This window comes from Tenrec ecaudatus, chromosome 1 (genome assembly GCF_050624435.1).
Source record: "Tenrec ecaudatus isolate mTenEca1 chromosome 1, mTenEca1.hap1, whole genome shotgun sequence".
In the NCBI taxonomy this organism is placed as follows: domain Eukaryota; kingdom Metazoa; phylum Chordata; class Mammalia; order Afrosoricida; family Tenrecidae; genus Tenrec; species Tenrec ecaudatus.
The window spans coordinates 307,182,377-307,208,026 of NC_134530.1; the positions used below are offsets into that span (position 1 = coordinate 307,182,377).

The following is a 25,650-nucleotide window of genomic DNA, read 5'->3' on the forward strand; positions in this document are numbered from 1 at the left end:
AAGCAAGAAATCAAAGTTACTGGACAATAAATAAGGAGCCCCGATGGTGTAGTGAGTTGTTTGTTTGACAGCTAACAGCAAGGTCAGTAATTTGAGCCCAGCAGTTTCTCTGCGAGAGAAAGATAAGGGTTTCTGTTCCCATATTTATAGCCTCAGAAACCCACAGATGTTCCACTCTCCAAATAGGTTTGCTATGAGTCATCATCAACTGACTGGTAGTGAGTTTAGGACAATAAATTGAGAGTCAAATGTTCTGAAACCCCAAATGTATCTGTCAGAACTCAAATGGCTTTATTAAAATCAAATTGGCCCAGTCTTGTTAAAAGATGGCACAATTTCTTCACTTGTGCACAGCAACTGCAAAGTTAGATTTTTCTTACAAAGCAGCTTAGAGTCAACCTCAATATTGAAACATTTAACTTGAATTATCCATTCTATATATTGAAATATGCTCTGAAATTATTACAGTTTGAAGAAAAATGTAGATCTTCAAAATATCTATGAAAATTTCTTTGAAGTCTTACATTTTTAACACTGCAAATTTCCCTGACACCTTCCCTATATGTGCCTTTTTTTGGTTTTCTTTTCTTAATGATCTCCCACATAAATCTTTGTTTTTTCTTTCCCCTTTGGTTTTCATTTTTTCTCATCATTTCTCTAGTGGATTAGTAATCACACTAATCTTTTCTTCCATTGATTCAATTCTACCCTTTCAATGCATTGCCTGTTTCTGAAGCTTTAATAGTACACTTCTGGAATTCTATTGGCTGTTTCTGTGTGCTTTCCAAATTTTCATTTATTTTGTCAATTTGTTCTTGCAGTGCTTTTCTGAACAGTTCTTAAGTTTTGTTTGTGTTTTCCTTGATTTCATCAGCAGCTTTCTCTCAATTCATTGGACATATCTAAGAAGCTTTACTTTGAACTCTTTATCAGCTAGTTTCAATGCCATTTCTTCCACAGAAGTATATTCTGGCTCTGAAGTGTGGTCACTTGTTTGTGTTGCTCTATATTTGTGTGAACTTGAATTTTTTGTTGTTGTCTCTGACACATTGCTGTCTTTAAATAAAATTTTACATTGTTGGGTGCTCAGAGGTTCACCAACTGTCTCTTGAAGGGTGTGGCAGAGAATGGGAGTATGTTCACACTTCTCTACTCATTGTTTGTGTAGTACAGATGAGGGTAGGTTTGGCCAGTGTTGGATTCTGTATATCACTGATCGGGTGGTATTAGAGTGTGTAGGGACTGGAGGTATGGATGCATCTTTGCTGGGCAGGCATAGTAACTTCACCTCCCTCATGAGGCAAAGGAAAACAAGGGGTTGGGGGAAGAAAAAAGAGAAAAAGAAACCAATTATTGGGACAAACAAAAACAGCAAGAGAAAAAATATAACAAAAGCAGAAAAAGGTAAATAATAAGGAAAGAGAAGGAAAAAAATATTAAGGACAAAAACTAAAAAAAAAAACCACCACCAAAATTCGGGGAATGGAAAGAAAATATAGAGCAAAGTGAATAGTCAAGAAATAAATTAGGCAAAAAGAAAAACAAACAGACAAAAGAAATTACAATGAGAAAGGGTAGAAGGAAAGAGAATCAAAAGGAAAGCAGAGGGGCAAAAAGGAAGAAAGAAAGCTATAGGTCAGTACACCTGGTACAGATTGGTGTACTCTGCCAGCCAGGGAAGTGATGGAGAGCAAGGGCTTGGTGAGGGGATGGGATGCCAGGTTCTAGCAGTATTTCTCATGGCTTAAAATGTGCCTTGGGTAAGGGTTCTTAATTTAGAAGGAATTTGTTCTGTCTCAGGAAGGGGTGGAGGCCATGATGCTTGTTCTTGGAAGGAACTCTTTCAGGTCCACAGGGAAGCTGGAAGTCAGTTCATTATGGATGGGGTTCCTGGCTACCCAGGGATAGCTGGAGGCAGACTGCCTGCATAGTGCCATAACTCCTGTGGTCTTAAGAGGTGGTGTTCATGAGTCTCTACATGTGTACAGGGTGTGCGTCTGGTGCTGGATCTATGAGAAAGCATCTCTGACCTCTGATGGGCCAGGAGCTATGCTGGCAGGGAGCTGTCACAATCTGCTGGGTTGGTGAGGCTGGAGGTAGGAGCTGGCTGGCAACACTTATAGTTGATAGGAGGGAATGGGCAATGAGGGAAGATAGCACCTTTCTTGGCACCAACCACGGCTGTGGGTTTTTGTGCTGTCCTGTGAAAGAGAAGTTATTATTAGGCTGCTCTCCCAATCAAATGCTGCTTTCAAAAGTTCAAAATAGCCACCGTATCAGGTCAGCTGACAACTCACCTTTTCCACGTGTTTCCTCTCTTGATACCTTTGTCCAGCTTCTTCTACTTTTTGGTATTAAAAATACTTCTCAATCCTTTCCTGTTTCATTTGGTCTCTTGGGTCTTTGTTGTAGATCAACTGGGTAGCATGTCTGCTTGGTTTACCATCTTCCTGGATGCCTAATCCATTTTTTTTAACTCAAGATAAAAATGCTAAGCAAATTCATTACAAGAAGACATCGGATTTTTCTCTAAATTGTAGCTGATCTAAAGAAATTATGCTTTAGTAACATCTTCGAGTGATTTTTTGAATTATCTTTTTCTCCTAAATGTGCTAGCCATTCATTAAAAGAGCTGTCAAGGTTATTAGATCATTTGACTCAAGGACATAATATTATGGTTTATTTGGGATCTATAGGAACCCTGGTGGGCTGCTAAGTACAAGGTCAGCAATCTGAAACCACCAATTGCTCCTCAGAGGATGTTTTCTAATTCCATAAAGAGTTAGAGTCTTAGAAACCCCATAAAGCCAAATCTATTCTGTCCTATATGGTTGCTATGAGTTGTAATCAACTCATACAGATGAGGGTAGGTTTGGCCAGTGTTGGATTCTGTATATCACTGTATATCACTGAGACAGTGAGTTTGATTTTGAGTTTTGTGCTATATAGTAATGATCATAGTTACATTTTCCCACCTCACAAACACTTCGATGAATAAATATTAAAAGTGATATCCTAAGCATTCTTTTTAACATGTGACAGTCATTCCTCTGTGTAAATCCAGTGACACTCATACATGTGTAAGAATGAGCTTTATATCAAGAAGTAATTGTATATCAGGAAAACATCCCAGCCCAGTCCAACTCAAGACCGTAAGTCTGATACTACACCATAAGTCCCTCTTCAGACTCATGCAGCCACAAGCAATGGTGCCAAATCCAGGAATATCACTGGCCAGTGGGTGAAAAGTCTTGTGGATCCAGTGGTGGTGGATGCATCTCCAGGGATTTGGCTGTTCTCAAAATGGCTAGCCAGCAGGAAAGTGAAGGCAGAAAGAGAGGGGGCAGTTTCCAGGACCCTCCTTATGAAAAGGCCATGCCTATAAGAAATAACCATCAGGTTGTGACCTGATTGACAAGTTGAATACCACCCCTACACTTTTATATATCAAGTTCACGTGAAATTGTGTAAGAAACCCATTTCCGGTTGATTGCAAAATCCTTGGGTGCTGCAAATAGTTAATGAGCTTGACTGTTGACCCAATCGTTTTGGCTTAAAGTGTCCCCTGAAATCAGTCACTGAAATCCTTATGGAGGGAGCACAGTTCTACTCTGATACTGATAATACATGAGGTTCCCATGAGTTCTAGTACATTCTATTGATAAAGTGGCTTAGTGACAATAAACTTTGGCATAATGTTTTCAGTCATGGGGAAGCCAGACTCAAATCTCCTGCAAATATACAGCTAACACATCAAGATCAGCCACAAACAACATAACAGTGGTTATAAAGTAACTTGGAAATAGCACCCAATAAATCAAGTCAATGTTCTTCAGTCTATGGAAGATTGATTATTTAGTTATAATTTATGCATGCCTAAATTTCTTCAGTTTACTTTGCATGTTTAGTATCATTAAGATGATTCACACCATTGGAAGTTAGCAAAAATTAAAAGGTCAACATCCAGGTGCAGTTAGGTAATCTTAAGAGAGAAGAAAATAAGAGATTGTTGCGAGGTAGACTTAAGAAATAAGTCAAAAATAAAAATTAGCACATTTTGTCCCAGAAGGAAATACTTTTTCCAGAGTGAGAAACACTGATATATGAAATATAAAGTGACAATGGATTATCTGCATGAGAATAAATAGAGATGGCTCTAGAGATTTGTGACTTCAATTTTATGTGGTTTAAATTTTGGCTTTTTAGCCACAGATGCACGCTATTTCTGGGTAAGAAACAGTCATACACTTTCCACTAAGAAATGAGAGGCAATATCATATTTGACCCTTTGAGTATTTGATAAGTGTCCATGATATAAAAGAACAAGGTGAAAATTGAAGACAAACCTTATGTTCATTCAGAATTAGGGGGGGAGGGGATATCCCTGTGATGCTGACACTGTGAGTAAGTCACAAAGAGAAGACAGGAAAGGTTGAACCTGAGTCTTGTGGATAAGGGGACTAGGGATATTTCACAGTGATCTCTCTTCCCAGTCACATACAAGACTGAGCCCTGCATAAAGGAGAAGAAAACAGGTAAAAACTTGGACATGGCACTGGGGGGCTTTAGTCACATACTGAGATTTAATTAGAAGGCTTACTATTTTGGTATGCATTAGTAGAAAGTACTTTATGTCTCATTAAACCATTTTTTAAACAATTTATTGGGGCTCATACAATTCTTATTACAGTTCATACATACATCAATTGTATAAAGCACATCAGTACAGTCTTTGCCCTACTCATTTTTTCTTTTATTACATTTTATTAGGGACTCATACAACTCTTATCACCATCCATACATATACATACATCAATTGTATAAAGCACATCCATACATTCCCTGCCCCAATCATTCTCAAGGCATTTGCTCTCCACTTAAGCCCCTTGCATCAGGTCCTCTTTTTTTTTTCCCCTCCCTCCCCTTTCCCCCCTCCTTCATGTACCCTTGGTAATTTATACATCGTTATTTTGTCATATCTTGCCCTATCCGGAGTCTCCCTTCCCCCCTTCTCTGCTGTCCCTCTCTCAGGGAAGAGGTCACACGTGGATCCTTGTAATCAGTTCCGCCTTTCCAACCCACTCACCCTCCACTCTCCCAGCATCGTCCCTCACACCCTTGGTCCTGAAGGTATCATCCACCCTGGATTCCCTGTGCCTCCAGCCCTCATATGTACCAGTGTACAGCCTCTGTCCTATCCAGCCCTGAAGGTAGAATTCGGATCATGGTATTTGGGGGGAGGAAGCATCCAGGATCTGGGGGAAAGCTGTGTTCTTCATCGGTACTACCTCACACCCTAATTAACCCATCTCCTCTCCTAAACCCCTCTATGAGGGGATCTCCATTGGCCGACACTTGGGCCTTGGGTCTCCACTCTGCACTTCCCCCTTCATTTAATATGGTATATATACACATATATACACATACATATACACACTTATATCTTTTTTTTTTGCATGATGCCTTATACCTGGTCCCTTGGCACCTCGTGATCGCACTGGCCTGTGTGCTTCTTCCACGTGGGCTTTTTTGCTTCTGAGCTAGATGGCCGCTTGTTCACCTTCAAGCCTTTAAGACCCCAGACACTATCTCTTTTGATAGCCGGGCACCATCAGCTTTCTTCACCACATTTGCTTATGCACCCATTTGTCTTCAGCGATCCTATCATGGAGGTGTGCAGTCAATGATATGATTTTTTGTTCTTTGATGCCTGGTAACTGCTCCCTTTGGGACCACTCGATCACACAGGCCGGTGTGTTCTTCCATGTGGACTTTGTTGCTTCTGAGCTAGATGGCCGCTTGTTTATCTTCAAGCCTTTAAGACCCGTCACTATCTCTTTTGATAGCCGGCCACCATCAGCTTTCTTTACATTTACTTGTTCACCCACTTTGGCTCCAGCCGTTGTGTCGGGAGAGTGAGCATCATAGAGTTCCAAATTTAATAAAAGAAGGTATTCATGCATTGAGGGAGTGTTTGAGTAGAGGCCCAAGGTCCTTCCGCCACCTTAATACTTGACCTATAAATATAGACACATAGATCTATTTCCCCATCCTCCTATATATATTTGCATGTACATGTCTTTGTCTAGACCTCCATGAATGCCCTTTGACTCCTAGCTCTTTCCTCCATCTCCCTTGACTTTCCTCCTGCCCTACTACCATGCTTCATCGCCACCTGGGCTAGAGTATACCTCTTCTCTAAGCAACCTTACCCTTGATCATTTCCCACCATGCCTGCCACTCCCCCTTCTCTACCATTTGGGGTCCCATGTTTTTCCCTTGCCTCTGGGTTTGTTAACACCACTTCCTTATCCCCTCTACCCTCCCACCCCAAGTCCCCCCGGAACTGTCGGTCCCGTTGTTTTTCCTCCAGATAGTTCATCCAGCCTGTCCTATTCAGACAGACCTGTGGAGACACTAACATGCACAAAAACAAGACAGAGGAAAACAAAGCAACAGTATACAACCAGGCAACAAAACAACAAAAACAAACCACTGACAAAGAACAGAACAAAACAGTTCACAAGAGAAAAGCTTGTAGTTAGTTCAGGGATCGTTTCCTGGCCCTTAGGAGCGTTTTCCAGTCCAGTCTGTTGGGGCACCACGCCCTGGCCCCAAAGTCCACTTTCAGCATTTCCTCATTAAACCATTTGCAGGAAAATGTTCTTTGCTTATTGCTTTCATCTACTGTTGCTATAAGAGCAACCCCTTATGTGGGGGTGGTGGGGGGCTTTCACAATGTACTTCTTCACCATTTAGGAGGCAAGGAGTGTGACTTCAGAGCTGCTGCTTTAGAGGCAGGCTTTCTCCCTGCTGGCTCCGGAGGAAGCTGCTTGTCTCTTCCACTTTGCCTCTTGCTTTCTCGGAGGCCTCCATCCGTGTTGGCTTCTATCTCCCATTGTCAATGCTCACTTGCTTGTTTAATCTCTTTTATAGCTGAAAAGAGGGTGACTCCAAAATACCTTTTAGCCTAACTCTGCCATGTTAACCTAACAATCTGAATGGGCCTATACCCCCAGGCCCAGCATTTTGGAGCAGTAATCTGATTCACAACAGAGATGTTCTAGCCTCTCCTCTGCTGGAATGGAGAACACTGATCATGGAGGAGCCACACGTCAGTTTGGTGGGCAGGGGTGGGTCAGTTTCCTCCCCTCATGCTGATAGGAATGTGCACACCTTCAGACGTTAGCTGTAGACAGAGAAATCAACAGGCTCTGGAGCCTGAAGTGGGCTGTGAATAAATCTCACCTCACTCAGTCCCACACGAGGTAGCAGTGTCACACTAACAGAAGAAAAGAAGCATACACAAATTCAGGTCAGTCTCATTAATCAGGAACAGCACAAATAATCTTACAATGTCCAAATCCAAAGACTATCTATAAACCAGTTGTGTTCCTTCTGCCCCAACTCCTTTCCCCCATAAAAGGCTCCCCTGTTCCCTCTCCCCACCCTACACCTTTGGAGGTCACCATTAGGGTATCACCTTTAGAGGCCGTGAGAGACACTTCAATGTTCTGGGCGCTGTCGCTGCCTGGAGAAGAATAACATAGGATCTGGTCAGAGCTCTCAGGAGGTGAGGCTAGAAGAATGGGAATTGTGGGATGAGGAGGATCCCTCCATGGACTCCATCAACATTATCCCAAGGGGCTCAGAATCCGCTTCCCTCTCTTCATACTTACTTGCCGTTTGCATGTAGTTTCCTCCTTTTCCACCTGGGGGAAGAAACCATGCTCTGAGAGATTGAGGAGGGGGTGTGCGAGTGTTCCAACATTTCATGTCAGCTTGAAGATATTTACAAGTGTATCCTGTCAATCAGGTCACAGCCTGATGGTGGCCTTCTCATACTTCTCATAAAGAAGGTCCTGGGAACGCCCCCCTCTCTCGCTGCCTTCACCTTCCTGCTGGCTCACCCTGGTTACTGTCAGAGTCCTAGAGATGCATCCACCACCATAGGATCTACACCACTTTGCTCCCACCAGCCTGTGATGTTCCTGCATTCTGCATCATTGTGTGTGGCTGTGGGAGTCTGAAGAGGGACTTATGGATTAGGATCAGACTTATGGACTGGAGTTGGACCGCGCTGGGATGTTTTCTCCACATATATTACTCCTCTTACACAAACATGATTGTTACTGGCTTTGTTTCTCTATTCAACCCGGCCTAACACCGGGTAAGATCATGAAGTTCCAAAAGAGTCAGTCAGTTCTGGATCCCAGGAAAGGCTCCAGAACCAGCACAGAGTAAGGAGACACAAGGAAAGATGTATAGGGAGTGGACCAACCACACTTTTGGAAGATTGTTCTCAGAAGGAACCTTCCCCTGTGACCTGTAACTATTGGGTATCAGGACTCCTTCACTGGACCCACTAAGGGTTGCCTTTAATTTCCACTTATGCTTTACCAAAGAATAATTGTTAACATATGGGGCCCCAGACTTGATTAGCACATGTGTGATTGATGACCCCCGAAAAAAAGTGGAAGACCATCGGCAAGCCAAAATGGGACTTGAAAAACCCACCACTGGGACAAATCCCATATCTCAGACCGTCTCTACCTGATCTCTTCTTCTTCATGCAGGTCACAGCCCCAGCCACTATAGCTCCAACCACCGCAGCTCCAAGGAGACCCAAGAGGACAACAAAGTTCATGGTGGGAATGGTGGCTAATTCTGGAAAGAGAAAGGAGGTCAGCAGTCCTGAGGGTTCTTGATTTCCTGAAAAGAGGCTTTGCCCTTATGCCACTCCTTACCCCATCTCAGGGTGAGGGGCTCAGGCAGCCCCTCGTGCTGCACTTGGCACGTGTATCTCTGCTCCTCCCCGGAGACCACCACCACAGCCGCCCACTTCTGGAAGGTCCCGCTGCCTTCAGGCCTGGTCTCCACCAGCTCTGTGTCCTGGGTCTGCTCCTCGCCGTCCCTCAGCCAGGTCAGGGTGATCTCAGCCGGGTAGAAGCCCAGGGCCCAGCACTTCAGCATCACTTCCCCTTCAGATATGGGGTGGCGAGTCACATGCGTCTCTGGTGGGTCTGAGGAAGGGTATCAGAAAATGTAGTAATTTTCCATGACCTTCCATTCCATCCATCTTGAGAATAGTCAAGAAAATTGGGGTTGTGAGGAGGAAGTGCAAACCCCAGAAACCAGCTTGGTCCAGGGATCTTGCATACTCTTCCTTGAAAAGTTCTAGACTTAAGGTGAGGCAGCCTGAAATACGGGCCTCCCTGAACTGAGGGGGAGAAGGGATTCCTAGTTCTGACTCCTGTGGAGACTGAGAAACTCAGACAAGCTGGAATCAGACTTCCACGTTTACTGGGTGTTGGGCAGAGGAAAAGGTAAGAGAGAGTCCCTGCTAATCGGTCAGGACTCTTCTGCCTTATTTTCCCAGAGAGTGTGAGAGAGGGGGGCCCCTTTGCTCACAGAGCAAAGCTATATCTTGTCTACGCTTAGAGAGGGACCCACTCCATTTCTCTCAATTGCTCGAATGGCTTAACTATGTGACTTAACTATGCGACTGACTATGCATGCCTGTGAGCCGGCTGATCTCCAAACCTTAATAAACCACAGGGGCTTGGAGCTTGCGACAGCCAGGACACCCAACTTTACAAACGGATCTCTTGACCGTTCTGCGCAGGTGACTTTGGTAAAGGGATCTGGAAATCTGGGTGAGGCTTTCATTTCCATACTCAGGGGGGGAGGGGTCTACTCAGACCTCTATCTCATTTCCTGCCCACCTTTGGAGTGGTCGGAGAGCGAGCACAGTCCTAGCAGAGGAACTCGGTTAGGCACCTCTAGGCCCTCCTTACCTACGCGCTGCAGGGTCCCATTTCCGTGCTGCAGGAGTCTTCGGAGCCACACCATGAACTTGCCCTCTACATACTTCCGGTGGCGCCCTGCCTCCCCGGCCTCTTCCCACTTGCGTTTGGTGATCTGAGCGGCCATGACCTCGGCTGTCCAGGTGAGCATGTCCTCGTTCAGCGATATGTAATCCGCACCATCGTAAGCATGTTGACGGTACCCTCGGAGGAGGCGCCCGTCAGGCCCCACGTCACAGCCATACATGCCTTGGAACCTGTGAGAGCCTGGCCCCACCTCCGCGGTCAGCTCCGTCCCGCGGCCAGCCTCTCGCCACAGCCCCGCCCTCGCGGTCAGCCCTGCCCCCGGGTAAGCCCCGCCCCAAGCCCCGCCCCCGCCGCCAGCCTTGCCCTCCAGCCCCACTCTCACGGTCAGCCCTGCCCCCACGGTCTGCCCCGCCCCACGGCGCTAAGGGACCAGTGCGCCCCCCCTGTGGTTTCAAAGTGACAACGCAACCAGAGCGAATTTTGCCGGTCTTCCGAATCCCGGGTGGGGCGGCCCTCGCGGCCCCGGGGAGAAGCGCAGACCCGGGGACCTCGCGGGGCGGTCCGTGCCTAGCAGGGGCCCGTGGAAGCGCTCACCGGAGCCGCTGTGGTTGTAGTAGGCGCGCAGGTTCCGCAGGTACTCCCGGTATATCTGTGCGCGCACCTTGGCGACCCGCGTCTGCTCGTTCCAAAACTGGGGCTCCAGCGGCTCCCCCCACGGCGCCCGCGGCTCCGCCCTCGGGCTCGGGGCATCGTTGTCGAACAACGTGAACTGGGTGTCGTCCACGTAGCCCACGGCGAAAAAGTGGGGCTCCACGCGATCCAGCCGGGACTCCACCGTGAGGAAGTATCTCAAAGAGTGGGAGCCTGGGGGCGGGAGCAGTTAAGACCACCGACACTCCATCTCCCACCCCTGGAGGGGTCCGCACACCCGCCTGGGATGCCCTCGCTCCTCCCCCTGCAAAGGCCTGCCCGCTGCCCCTCCGTCCCCGGACTCCGTACTCACGCGCCCAAGTCTTGGCCAGCACCAGAATCCCGGGAAGCAGCAGGAAGAGGATTCCGGGTTCCATGACCCGTGACTAGGGTCCTTGGTGCAATCTAGGTCCCGTGCGTCCTCGTGTACCTTAGAGCCCAGAACGAGGTCACGGCGATTGGCTGCTCCAGATATAGACGATCCAATCGGACGCGGGGAGAACTGGGCCGCGTCAAGTGTGTCCAGGCAGAAGTATCTGACATAGGTTGTTAGGGGCAGAAAGTAAACTCTGGGCACACGGGGAATTCCCAACCTCCCCAACTCTGAATACCATCCTTGGGTCCAGTGTCAGCACGCTGGGTCCTGGGACTTGGCCCTGACCCCTCTCCTGCTTGGAGCCTTTGCTACACTTTGAGTCCAGGCCCAGTGCCTGCTTACTCACAGCTTCATGGTTTCAGACCTTTTGTCTGCTCCAGGACAGAGCAGAAGTGCCCATCCAGTTTCTTTCTTGGTTTGTAATCTTAAAAGGAAGAAGTCACTAGTCTTTCTGCCTGCGTAGCAACGGTTGGATTTCAACCACAGACTTCTGAGTTAGCTCCCAAGTGTTTAACCATGGCGCCACCAGAGCACTTTAGAATTTCTATTCACTCTTTCAAATTAATGAGGAGCCCAAAGAGATTTGTTTATAGGGGTTCTTTGAACAATGTAGAAATGGAAACTGGGTTTAAAAAATACTTTAAAATAATATTAAAGCTCATGAAATGTTAACACAGATTACATATTTTTATGAAAAAAGTATTTTCCCAAGTGGAACATATGATAAAAATAGTGGATCATTTCATTTTTTTTTTTCATGTCGCTTTTCGGTGTCATTAGAAGACTTCTGGATTTTCTTAGCTGCTTTTGAATCCATCTGCTTTGTTGCTGGAGGTGTGTACAAAACAAAACAATGTCATACAGATATACAATTGGAAAAGGGAAGCTTATTTTTAATAGGCTTTCCAAGTAACTGTGAATGTTCACCTATGATACTTCACTAAAGCTACAGAAGTAGTTCTTTAAAGGCTAATTGTAATCGGAAACCGTACTATTGAATATTTCGCATGCTGTTCATTAAAAAGGGAAAAGATGAAGCTCTCTACTCCCATAAAAATTTCAGTCTCTGATACAGTGCCCAATGCACTGGACAGTTGTACTCCGACTTACAGAGTCACTATGAGTTGGCAATGAGATTAATTTTGGCAGTGAGATTCACTTTGACTGGTTCATTAGTACTTTTCATATTGAATGAGCTTTGTATAAATGCATGGTTTTTTAAAAAGCAATGCATTCATCTACTGGGTCTACACCTTTTACCGTGTTAACATATTTCATTGCAAGTTAACAAAAAGCCACCCTCATTAGCAGTAAAACTTATCCCAGCTGAGAAGTTTAGTGGAAAGGTGTTAAACTTGTGGTGGACACAACTTTTCCAATATTCTAATATTTTAAGAAACTGCATAGTATCATTGACAAAAAGGCTGTCACTTTCCATAAAATGACAAGCTTTCTAGTTGTTCGTGATTTAGAAAATGCCAAATATCCAAGTTGTCATGCCATCTTTCAAGTAAAAAAAAAACAGTCATATTCTATAAAAATGGGTCAAAAGGGAGATCAAATGATAAAATACTACATTTCCATTTTCACTTAAGGATGTCTGCCATGGTCGATTTTACAATATTCTGTGTGATAACACTCTTATTCACATCCCTTGACTATGGTTCAAGGGAATTCACCAGTGGCTTAATCTACATGTGTGCGGGGGATTAGACCAGCTATCCCGCATCAAGCTGGGTTTGAACTGAGGCGTTCGGATGAAAGGAAAAGAAAGAGCTATGTACAAAGCATGGGATCGGGAGGACTCCAATCTGATGGACTGAAGTCTAGTATATTTGAAGCTTGGCATTTATATTCTTCTTACACAAGGGAACTGGTTACAAAACAAACATCAAAGAACTTAAACATTCCTAAACTCTTATCTATGCAAATGTTACTTAACTAGTCACAGTTTCTTAACTTTAGAATAATAAAAGCACTAGGTTCAAGGACAATCTCACAAGGATATGCAAGATTCAAGAGAGCCTCAAAGAGATCGTAAATAACTGAGTTATCCCTCAATACTTTCAGCAGCAAAGTCACAAACAACAGTCATTTTGCAATGCTTGTCTGCAGAGACACAGAGGGGCAGGGGACTAAATAGTCACCCATTAGTAAACACCTAGATCAGCCGATGCTTCCTACACATGTGGACCCTGCAAATGGATTTGGGGCTTCCCCAGAGCCTTCTGCAAACCAGGTCTTCATATTTTAAACTGATACTATTTGGCCTTCAGATTTGGATTTTCTTATTTACAAGCCTTGCATCATGCTGGCTTGTGTGCTTCTTCCATGTGGAGTTAGTTGACAACGCACTTATATGGCTGCTTGTTTGAAGACAAGCCTTTAAGATCCCAGACGCTATTCCTTCTGATAGCCAGGTGCCACCTAGTTTCTTCACCACACTTTGCTATAGCACCCATATCTTCAGTGATTTCTTCATAAGGGCAGGCATCAAGTAAGACCATGTCATAAGAATGAGTTGTTCTTAGATTGGAACTCTAATTAAGTGCAAGCCAAAAATCCACCTATGTATCTATGGTTTATATCTGTCTCTGGTTCACATGAGAGACATCATTGTCATTTTATGTTTGAGAATATTTTCAATCATTCCCCTAATGCATAAGGTAGTTCTGTTGATAGTACCATTAATTTTTACCAAAGGTATAGAATTGAAAGTGCTGTTGAAAAAGGGAAATTATAATAGTATAGGCCAGCTATAACACAATGCATGAATTGTTGACTTGTACAGATTAAACACTTATGTGACTCGACACTATTTACATAAACAATGGCAGTTTGTGATAGGGCAAAAATTTCAATAATATTTATTAACTATGACAAAGCCATGCTTACCAGATTAATACATGTCACGATGAACTAAGGAAAGCATTGAAATAGCAAGTATATGGTAGTTCCAGGGCGCCATTTATTGTGCACCCTGTAGACCAGGGATTCGAGCTAAAGTCCAGCATCTGCCAGTTTTGTGTCCTTGGGTAGCAGTCATTTGCTTGTTCTCACACTAGGGAATTTCAGCCTTAAGGCCAAGGGCTATAGGTGAGTTTGAGGTAAAGCTCAGTTCACTGAGTGTGATTTCTACACAGCGTTCTTCTCGTGTGGTTTATAAACGATGTGTATCTCAACCAAACTGTGTTAGTCTGGGTAGACTAGAGAAACAAATTCATAGACACTCACATGTGTATAAGAAGGAGCTTTATATACAAGAGCAATGAATATTGAGAAAACATCCCAGCTTAGTCCAGATCAAGTCCATAAGTCTGATATTAGCCCACATATCCAATACTGATCTATAAAGTCCTCTTTGGACTCATAAAATGCATGCAGTGATGCCGAATGCAGGAAGATTACAGGCCAGTGGGTTGGAAGTCTTGTGGGTCCAGTGCGGTGTAAGCATCTCAGTGCTGGCAGGTGGCTCCTCCAGCTCAGAGGGCTCTGGCTGCATCAGGGTAGCTTCATGTGGCTTCTCATCAGAAATGTCTCTCAGGGAGTGAGGGAGTGTCCCGCCTCCAGCGAGCTATTTAGCTCCTTAGTGCCTCCAAATGAGGTCATAAAGATAGGACCTGAATGACAGGCTAGGCTCCATCCCTTCACTAGGAATCTCAAACTGACCAAAGATTATTTAACTACAACACCAACAGAGTCTAAAGTCCCAGTATTCTGTAGCAAACTACCTGAGTCACCAAGGGCTGTATAGAAATGTGTCCAATTAGGAACTTAGTACCAGGCATATTCTCCTGTGACTTCTATATAAGTATTAGGTGCTTTGGTCCCCGTCACACCAACACCCCCCTCTACCCCCAGATAAAAGGAAAGGTTGCCTCTCTCCATTTTCCTATGAACAGAAATGCCATTGCATTCTCTGAGACATAAATCCCCCCAACCCATCTTGACTTGAATTTCCAGTAAACTTCCCTTTTCACTCTGGTGGGAGTGCCTGTTGATTTTAGGTGAGTTTAGCAAAATTTTGAATGGATAGCGTGGGAGCTTTGACTCCGTGTGGATCCCACTCCGCCCTCCTTGCTCAACAGTACTTGTACATCTCCTTGGACAGCATCTTATTCCCACCGTGTGTGTGCCCAGCAGGTTCTTCTTGGGGAATGGCAAATCCAGAGCATAATATTTCTAGATGTGGGGCAACAATGGGTCCTCGTCTGGGATAAATACAAATGGATCTTCTTTAAATCCAAACAGATTGATTTTTCAGGTAAATCTGTGGAGACCAGAAAAGCCATGCAGCCGTGTCCCACAGGTGACAATAGAGGAAAAGCCAAGATTGACAGCAAAACTCTTAGTGACCGCAGACCTAATTCCAGAGAGCTGAGAATGTCTCCCCATAGTGCCTGGGGTCCTCCTCCCTCAAAGAAGGTGAAGCTGTATGCATTTAAAGAAGACCAAATTCCTTTGAAATGGCCTCACTGGATGGATGGTGCATGGAAAATGGTCTCTGTATTGTTCTTGGACTTTTGTGATGCTTATGAGTGGACTAAACCTGCCTGAGCTAAAAATTATACCAGCCAAGGTCACATGGCATATGAGTTAACAGATTTAGGTTTAAAATCAGCATCAATTCATCAATACAGAATGGGTAAAAATTATGTAGGATTACAACATGAATAGTTTGGAAAACAGGTTGATTTATTCTATTTATAATTGAATCAGTGTTTCCTGTAAGATTTTAGTAAAATAACGAATGTCGAAATTGAATTGAGCCCAGATGTTATGTTAAAGACAATTGTTGCCTCTCTTCCGGTCCCTGGCGTTCCGGGAGCTGCAGGCGTCGGTGCAGACGTGACCAAATCCAAGAACCACACCACGCACAACCAATCCCAGAAATGGCACAGAAACGGCATCAAAAAACCCCGGTCACAACGATACGAATCTCTTAAGGGGGTGGACCCCAAGTTCCTGAGGAACATGCGCTTCGCCAAGAAGCACAACAAGAAGGGCCTGAAGAAAATGCAGGCCAACAACGCCAAGGCTGCGGCTGCTCGCGCTGAGGCCATCAAGGATCTTGTGAAGCCCACAGAGGTCAAGGCCAAGATCCCAATGGGCGTCAACCGCAAGCTCAGCCGACTGGCCTACATTGCCCATCCCAAGCTTGGCAAGCGGGCTCGGGCAAGTATTGCCAAGGGTCTGAGGCTCTGCCGGCCCAAGGCCAAGGCACAAAGCAAGGCTGATGCTCCAGCCAAGGCCACGACTCCAGCAAAAGCTCCCAAAGGCGCCCCTGCCCCAGCTCAAGCTCCCAAAGGCCCCCAGGCTCCCACAAAGTAGAGTTCTCTGTGAGGGCGAGAGGGACTGGTGTGAACCCTGGGCGGCTGCCTGCATGGCGCTGGTGTCTTCTTGTGCTGTTTGTTGCACAAATAAACCCATGTGGCGCTGAAGAAAAAAAAAGACAATTGCTTGCTAACAAGTACTTTATGTGTTTAACCTATTTTTCTTTTGTATGTAAGGTATTTTAAAAATTGTACTCATATAAGTAGAAATGTAATAATTTTTGATATTACAGTATTTTAAATATGTTTTGTAACTGTGTAAAATTCTCTTATAAATTAATAAAAACATAAATAATACATACATAATTTAATATTCTCTTAATATTTTCTGAATTTATCTCTTTATATTTTAGTTTTTCAGGATAAGCCCATTCCACACCTATTCCTTTTGTATTTGGATTATTTTTCAGAAATGGAATTAGTGGACTAAAAAGAACTAATATGTGTAACATATGTTGCCTGGTTGCTTTTCAAAGGAATGTAAATTAGTTGGATTATACCTGAAAAGTAATTTTTGAAAAGTATAGTGAAGTGAAATGACTTATTTATGGCTCTTCTATCCATATCTTTGTAACTCCCACTAAGTGATTCCCTTGGCGCATGCACATAGGGTGTACAAACCACTGATAGAGGGGATTTGGTGAGTTTTGCCTTTTCTCTAGATATAATAGAGACGTCTCAGAAGCAGAGAATATTGTGGTCATCAAAAAGAAGAGCCAACAGTGTGAGACTCCATCTAAAGTAGTAGAGGCATCAGAAGGCACAGTGCTGAGATCTTGGGGCAGAGCAGAGGAGCAACACTGCGACCATAAGGCAGAGGGTAGTGGGCTGCCCCACCCACAGAGAAGACAGACAAGAAGGGAACACTTGGCTAAGAGGCCGAGGATGAGAGTGAGATGTGGCTGCTAGGTAAGAACAGGCACTGCTATGGATAAAACCTGTACCCATACTATTTTCTGGTCCTGATGTGGTAACCTATTTGCTTCCACAATTAACTCCTGTAATCATGAGTATTGTCTGTGAGTTCTGTGTAGATATTGCAATGGATTATCAAACCTAGCAGAGAAGTAGAGCTACTACCTTGGGAGGATTGGCTGGTGTCAGAACACGATACAAGAGGCTGGACAATGAAGGCTGGTGTGACCTCTGCCTCTGGCAATTGACCTTGGCCTGATGGGGCATTGGATTCTCCTTTTCTCTACTGAAGCTATACGGGTCAGTTTGCTATGTTCTTAGAGGGAGATTATAGAATAGAAATACCAATTCCACAAGGTATTGATGATCAATATGCAAGGATTTTTAAAAGTTTGTGGGAAAATCCCTTTGGATTTGGCAGGGTTCTTTAGAGAAACAAAACCAGAACAGAGGACAGGTTAATATAACAAGAAGGAATATAACATCTAATTAGTCCACAGAGCAGTACAGAGGGCTAAGTTCAACTCACTTTTATAGTTAATATACTGGAAGTCCTTAAACTCACGTGGACTGCTGGGTCTGAAATGAAGCGAGCAGACAGCAGAGTCCTCCATTGGGTAAGGCAGGCAGAGTCTGCCTGAAGGAAGCAAACACCAGGGTGAGTCAGCAACAGTAATACAGGAGCTCATTAAAGCAGGCCTGGATGGGATATTGAACTCAAGCAATGCAAGGTGACAGGATCTACCCGCCTCAAGTTTAAGCAATGCACACACCAGCAGCATGGTGAAGCAGGTCTCAAAAAAGCCTCAAACTCTAGCGAAACAATCCACAGGTTGGCTTGGCCCACAGGTAGTGTAGCACACAGTCTGAGGTAGAGAACTAGCTAAAGCAGCAGCACACTGGTCTGTTCACCAGAGAGCAAGAGAGAGTGGGTAGGCCTTGAAGAACCATTTCTCTCTTTGCCCTCCATTCAAACTTGGACCTGATTAATCCTACATTCCTATTGGCCAGGTTGGCACAATAAAAGTAACTATCAAATCCATGATCTTTTCCATTTTTCCATGAACTTGTTGAAACTACCTAATATATATTATTTTCCTGTATGGCAAACTCATTGCTGTTGACATAATTCCAACTCATAGTGGCTCTAAGTATTATAGAGAAGCGCCACTTGCTCCATAGGGTTTTCTTGGCTGTAATTGTTATGGAGGCAGATTGCTAGACCTTTGTAGCCAAATGAAAATCATTTGTGACACCCAGAAATGTCTTGACAATATTTGAAAATGTAGAGAATGAAAAAATATAAGGGAAGGTAAAAAGAAGTATAACCATGTTGGTACATTATAGAGGAACTAGTGCAAAATAAATTTTACTTACCAAGGAATAATTTAAATGCTGGATTACCTTCATTGTTAGAAAGTTTTCTTTTCCTCAATTTCCCTTAAAATCCTAAAGGAGACATGTGTTATGGTCCCTATCTTATCTTCATTTGATTCATCAGTCTATGGTCTACAAAAATCAGACAGTAGATTACCCCAAATTCAAATGTAATATCCTGGATAGATCAAATTAGCACATCCTGGTTTCCTGGTATATATCCATTTGATCTGACAAAAGTATATTTTTCATTTGTATATCTTAAACTCAAAGAACTCCAGAAAAAAAAAATCAAGCCTTGATTTGCAATATTCCAAGATTCTACAGGCAAAATATTGAATGATGTAGGAAAATTTAAAAGAAGCGGGCAAGGGCTCTGCCCACTGGACCGAGAGGTGGGCGGGAAGCGCCGCATGGCCCGGAGGCTGGGCTCTCCGGGGACCTGAAGTGATGCCACCCAAAGGAACTCACAGATTGAGACTTCCTGTTCCTCTTCCGGAAGGCAAGGTTCTGGATGACACTGAAGGGAAACAGTGGATGCTGGGCAAGAAGATCGGCTCTGGCGGATTTGGATGGATATACTTAGTATTCCCCACAAATAAACTGGGTGAAGATGCAAGATATGTAGTAAAACTGGAATATCAAGAAAATGGCCCACTATTTTCAGAAAAAATTTTTATCAACAAGCTGCAAAAAGAGACTGCATCCAAAAGTGGATAACCCTCAAGCAACTTGATTATTTAGGAATTCCTCGATTTTATGGCTCTGGCCTGACTACATTTAATGGAAAAAGTGACAGATTTATGGTGATGGAGAGACTATGGATGGACTTACAGAAGATCTCAGACCAGAGAGGCACTTTTAATAAGTCGACCGTCCTGTACCTAGGCATCCAGATGTTGGATATACTGGAATATAAACATGAGAGTGAATATATTCATGGTGACATAAAGGCAGCAAATCTACTTTTGGGTTATAGAAATCCAGACCAGGTTTATTTGGCAGATTATGGACTTTCCTACAGATACTGCCCCTAGGGAAGCCACAAACAATATCGGGAAAATCCTAGGAATGGTCATAATGAGATGATGGAGTTCACCAGCTTGGATGCTCACAAGGGAGTAGCCCCTCCCAGACGAAGTGACCTTAAGATTCTTGGCTACTGCATGCCGCGCTGGTTATGTGGAAAGCTGCCCTGTGAGCGGGACCTGAAGGAGCCCACCCCGTCCAGACTGCAAAAACAAATTTGCTGGATGAGCTTCCCGAGTCAGGCAGTGTTCACATGGGCTCCTGCCGGAAGCAGCTGCAATGAAATAGCCCAGTATTTGGAATGTGCTTATGGTTTAGCATATGATGAAAAACCAAACTATCAAACGCTCAGGAAAATTCTGAACCCAAGTGGACGACCGTTAGGACCGCTGGAATTTTCTACTAATGAACACAGTGCAAACCCGGTTCTTATAAGCTATCCAAAAGTTGATGTGGGACAGGCTGCAGCCAAGCAAGTCCACCTGGTGCCGAATTGGTTAAAGGAGAGACCAATGGGGAGCCCGGGGCAGCAGAGAGACAAAAGCAGAGCTCTGAGGCGGCAGCGCCCAGTACACAGCTTCACAGTGGAACTGCTCTGGAAAGTGCAAGGAGAAGACAAAAGTATGAACCTCAAGGATATCTGAATGAAGTGAAAAATTCCCAGCAAAAAAATATATACACCCCCAACCCCATTTTACGAATACCCTCAAGCTGTCACCAGGGCACATAAGAACAACCCATCCAGAGCACCAGTCTGGGATGGGCATGGCTCTCCCACTGTGGGCACGGAGGTGGCAGAGCTCGAAAGTCCTTCCCAGTCAACACACAGTGAAGAGGCCAAGATGCAGCTGTATTTTTACAGCTTACTCATACTTTTTCTTTTGATGTTAATATTTCTGGCTTTATATTTACTCTGAGGGTATCAAATAAAATCCTTTTGGCAGTTTAAAAAAAAGAAGAAGAGGGAAAGAACACATAGTCACTGCACCAAACAAAACAAAACAAAAACTAGTGGCTATTCAACATTTCAGGTAGCATATGAGCAAGAACTAATGGTGATGAAGAAAAACGTTCAAGTAGCACTGAAAGCATTACCCAAAAACAAGGCTCCAGGAATTGAGAGACTGCCAATTGAAATGTTTCAACAAGTTTATAAAGCACTGGAAGGATCTCTGGTCTGTGCCAGGAAATTTGAAATACAGCTACTTGACCATCTGGCTGAAAGAAATCCAAAATTGTACCCATTCCAATGAAAATGACCTAATAGTATGCTCAGACTATAGAACAATATCATTGATATCACATGCAAGTAAAATTTTGCTGAAGGTTATCCAATAACCGTCACAGAAGTATGTTGACAGGGAGCTGCCAGAGGTTCAGGCTGGATTCAGAAGAGAACATGGAACAAGGACATGATTGCTCATGTCAAATCGGTCTTGGCTCAAAGCAGAGATTCCCAGAAAGGTGTTTATTTCTGTTTCATTGACTGTGCCATGGGATTTGACTGTGTGGGTCCATGAACTGTGGATAGTCTTGAGAAATATGGGAACCCTAGAACACGTCATTGTGCTCATTCAGAACTTGTGTATGGATCAAGAGACAGTTGTGCAAACTAAACAAGGGAACACTACATGGCTTAACATCAGGGAAGATGTACAACAAAGGTTGTTTCCTTTCACTATACTTATTTAATCTTTATGATGAGCAAATCATCAGAGAAGCTGGCTTACCTTAAGTTAATATGGCATTAGGATCGGAGGAAGGCTTATTAGCACGCTGTGATATGCAGATGACACAACCTTGCTTTCTGAAAATGAGGAAGACTTGAAGCACTTGCTGATGAAGATCAAGAATTGCAACTTTCGGTATGGACTACAACTCAACGTACAGAAGAACCAAATCCTCACAACTGCACTAATAGGCAACATCATGATAAATGAAGAAAGACTGAAGTTGTCAAAGATTGTGTCTTGCCATTGGGCCTACACTCAAGCACTTGCTCAATGCAAGAACACGGTTTTCTATTAAATTGGCATTCCAGGATGCACACCTTCCTGACACGATTGCTGAAGAAAAATGTGTGCATAAGCAAATGTGGTGAAGAAAGCTGATGGTGCCCAGCTATCAAAAGATATAGTATCTGGAGTCTTAAAGGCTTGAAGATAAACAAGCGGCCATCTAGCTGAGAAGCATCAAAGCCCACATGGAAGAAGTACACCAGCCTGTCTGACCACGAGGTGTAGAAGGGACCAGTTAGTAGACATCAAAGAACTAAAAATCATATTAGTGGGTCCCCACCTTCCTGATATGATCACTGAAGACAAACGTGTGCATTAGAAAGTGCAGTAAAGAAAGCTGATAGTACCCAGCTATCAAAAGATATAACATCTAGGGTCTTAAAGGTTTGAAGATAAACAAGCAGCCATCTAGTTCAGATGCAACAAAGCCCACATGGAAGAAGCAGACCAGCCTATGTGACCACGAGCTGTTGAAGGGATCAGGTATCAAGCATCAAAGAACAAAAAATCATATCATTGTAAATGTGGGTAAGTGCAGAGTGGATACTCAAAGTCCATCCGTAGGGAACTGAATACTCCCTTACTGAAGCGTTGTGGGGAGGAGATGAGCCAGTCAGGGTACAAGGTAGCAATGATGAAACATATAACTTTCCTCTAGTTCTTAAATGCTTCCCCCCACCTCCCTACTACCATGACCCCAATTATACCTTACTAGCTAGACCAGAGGATGTACCTTTAGGATCAGTGGTGAGAGTGGCGATACCTGGAGGGATGGAGGGAATGTAGGGTAGAAAGGGGGAACCGATTACAAGAATCTACATATAGCCTCATCCCTGGGGGATGGACAGCAGAGAAGAGGGTGGGGGGAGATGTTGGACAGTGTAACAAAAGACAAAATAATAATGATTTATGAATTATGAAGGGCTCATGAGGTAAGGGGGAGTGGGGAGTGAGGGGGAAGATGAGCAGCCCATAAGGGCTCAAGTAGAAGGCAAATGTTTTGAGAATGATGATGGCAACAAATGTACATACGTGCTTGACACAATAGATGTATGTATGGATTGTGATAAGAATTGTATGATCCCCCAATAAAATTATTATTTTTTTTAAAAAGCTGGAAACAGGGATTCTGGGACTATAAACCCTTCAGGGCCCATATGAAGAGTAGCAATACCAGGAGGGTAAGGGGAAGGTGGGGGTAGAGAGGGGAAACCCATCACAATGATCTACCTCTAACTCCCTCCTAGGGGCGTGGACAACAGAAAAGTGGGTTACGGGAAACATTGGTTAGTGTAAGACATGAAAAATAATAATAATTTATAAATTATCAAGGGTTCATGAGGAAGGGTTGGGGAGGGAGGAGGGGAAAAAGAGGAGCTGATACCAAGGACTCAAGTAGAAAGAACATGTTTTGAGAAAGATGGCAACAAATATACTGTGACTGACACAATGTATGGATGTATGGATTGTGATATGAGCTCCCAATAAAATGATTTTAAAAAATTGTGTCTTGTTTGGATCTACAGTCAATGTTCATGGAAACAGCAGTCAAGAGATAAAAAGATATATTGTATTGGGTCACTCTGCAGCACAAGACCTCTTTAGAGTATTGGAGAGCAAGCATATTACTTTGAGGACTAAGAGGTGCCTGACTCAAGCCATGGCATTTTCAATAGTCTCATTTGCATGTGAACGTTGGACATTGAAAAGGGAAGCCTGGAGAAGAGTCAATGCATTTGAAGTGTGGTGCTGGAGAAGAAAATGGAAAGTACCACATACTATTGAAAGGATAAACTAATAGATCTTCCTTGGGAGAAGTGGGGCCAGAGTGCTCCATACAAGCAAGGATAGCGTGACTTCATCTTACAGACTTTGGACACGTTGTCAGGAAAAATCAGTCCCTTGAGAAGGACATCATGTTTGCTAAAGGGTAGGGGCAGTGACAAGGAGGTTTTCAAGGAGACGGATTGACACGGTGGCAGAAACAATGGACTTAAGCAGGGAACTTTTGAGAGAATGGCACAGCTCCATGCAGTGTTTCCTTCTGTTGTGCGTAGGTAGGGTCACTATGGGTTGGAACTAACTCCATGTCTCCTAACAACAACACCATAAAAGGGAATGTTTCACGCTATTGTACTTAGGGTCCCTGTGAGTCAGAAGGCGCTCAATATCAACATGAATATCAGCAAACAGATCACAAAGAGTTTGTATTCCCTTAGAAATGAAGACAGTATACATTGTTCCAAGGATATATTATGTTAATTCTTCCACCTTTTTAAAATTATAGAATGCAGAGACTTGAACAATTTGTGCATCTTGAAAAAATGCTATACTGATACACTATATCAATGACATCATCCTAATTGTCTTAGGCTGGACTCTCCAGAACAGCCAAGGCCAAGATATAGATGGAAAGGAAATGGCTCACACAATGGTGTGGCAAGTCACAAATCTGTGGATCAAACATCAGACTGGAGGTTTTTCATAACTGGAGTGGTTGCAGGAGATGCCAACCCCCAAACTGTCAGATCATGTGGAAGAATGTGGGTGTGTGAATTTGTGGGAGGTGGCATATACCATATTTCACAGTTTCAGGGCCAGGATGCTCACTAATATGTCAAAAAGTGGACATCTGAGGATGCCAAGCCATATGTAGGATTGTGAACAAGTGAGATCTGACAGAACATCTACTCATGTTGGATGCAAGCTACACCCTCAAGCAAACTTCCTTACATCAGATCACAAAATGGTGTGTAATTGCCTAATATTGAGAATCATGGCTAGCCATTTTGACAGCTAATATTATCCATCCCCCTAATTAAACCATATGAACAAAAAGTAGTTAATACAGTGAAGGTCTTGGTTAGACACATATGTCCCAGGGGAGGAGAATTGCATGCAATAAAAATTCAGAAGGCTGTACATCAGCAAAACTTAAAAATATTTATTGGTCTGAGGCATTCTAGGGCTTCTCATTCAGAGTGAACCTGAACCATGAACCTATGATGGTATCTAGTTCCTCTTATTGCGGGATCCAGCTTCACAGTCAAATGGGTCCTTAGGAGCCACATGTGCAATTAAAGAAAACAAGACAGAAAAGTGGGCCACAGGGGTCTGGTCTCCTCTCTCAGGGGAAGAGCAACAGTGAGTTTATTCCACAATCAAGTTATATCGCAAAGGGCCTGTAAGTCTTGCATATACACAATGGAATGGACAGTGTCCACCCGTAGATGCCCCAGAGCTCTCAACAGGAACACCCGGGGATAAGTATGGGGCATCAGAAGTAGACTACTGCTCCTTGAGTGGGAGAGACAAAAAGAATCAGAGTACTCTTAAAGATAGGCATTCTTTAGTGCCACGTTTAGTAGCCAGGTCCCCTTAGATACAACTTTCTTTTTAAAAACAAAATTTTTAATAAAATAATTTTATTGGGGACTCGTACAACGCTTATCACAATCCAATGTGCTAAGTACATTTGCACATTTGTTGTCATCATCATTCTCAAAACATCTGCTTTCCATGTGAGCCCTTGGCATCCGCTCATTTCCCCCCTCCCTCCTCATTCCCTGCTCCTTTATGAACCCTTGATAATTTACATGTCATTATTTTGTCATATTATACACTCTCCAACATCTCCCTTCACCCACTTTTCTGTTGATGGACCTCCAGAAAGGAGATTATATGTAGATCCTTGTAATCGGTTCCTCCTTTCTACCCCACCTTCCATCCACCTACTCTGGTCTAGCCATATTTGTAAGGTAGAACTGGGGTCATGATAGTTGGTGGGAGGAAGCATTTAAGAACTGCTACACTGTCCCCTGACTGGCTTATCTCCTTGCCAAGACCCTTCTATACAGGGATGTCCAGTTGCCCACAAAAGGCCTTTGGGTCCCCACTTTGCACTCCCCCTCATTCACAGTAGGTATAGAAGAGAAGCCACCTGTGTCATAACAATTGGGTTGAAATATTAGGAGAGAGTTTTCTATTAGCATTTTCATGGAGGGAAGTTTGGGAGACCTCCTTTTTGTGCAGTATGTGTATTTGGTGTTTGCCCCATCTTGGAGCTCTGGAGGTCTTCC

At 43.8% G+C, this 25,650-nt stretch overlaps 2 protein-coding genes and 1 pseudogene across 3 annotated transcripts; 2 read left to right on the forward strand and 1 right to left on the reverse strand.

Annotated features, from left to right (window-relative positions):
- Window positions 1–4,633: 4,633 nt before the first annotated feature.
- LOC142427477 (saoe class I histocompatibility antigen, A alpha chain-like) lies at window positions 4,634–11,291 on the reverse strand. 2 transcript variants are annotated; one of them, XM_075532733.1, is made up of 8 exons: window positions 10,837–11,291; window positions 10,428–10,697; window positions 9,798–10,073; window positions 8,748–9,023; window positions 8,554–8,667; window positions 7,680–7,712; window positions 7,484–7,579; window positions 4,634–7,282 (listed from the first exon to the last, which is right to left on the reverse strand). In XM_075532733.1, exons 1-8 carry the CDS (start codon window positions 10,898–10,900, stop codon window positions 7,278–7,280), a joined length of 1,134 nt encoding a protein of 377 aa, XP_075388848.1. In that variant the 5' UTR covers window positions 10,901–11,291; the 3' UTR covers window positions 4,634–7,277. The 2 variants fall into 2 exon arrangements, with proteins under 2 accessions (XP_075388848.1, XP_075388849.1); XM_075532734.1 differs by having other exon boundaries at window positions 4,636–7,282; window positions 7,484–7,531; window positions 10,837–11,284.
- Window positions 11,292–15,678: 4,387 nt separating this feature from the next.
- On the forward strand, window positions 15,679–16,230 carry LOC142441239 (large ribosomal subunit protein eL29-like). The gene has a single exon (XM_075543293.1). The coding sequence runs from the start codon at window positions 15,679–15,681 to the stop codon at window positions 16,228–16,230; it is 552 nt and encodes a 183-aa protein (XP_075399408.1).
- A 2,744-nt stretch (window positions 16,231–18,974) lies between these two features.
- On the forward strand, window positions 18,975–20,470 carry LOC142437536 (serine/threonine-protein kinase VRK2 pseudogene; annotated as a pseudogene).
- The last annotated feature ends 5,180 nt before the right edge of the window (window positions 20,471–25,650 follow it).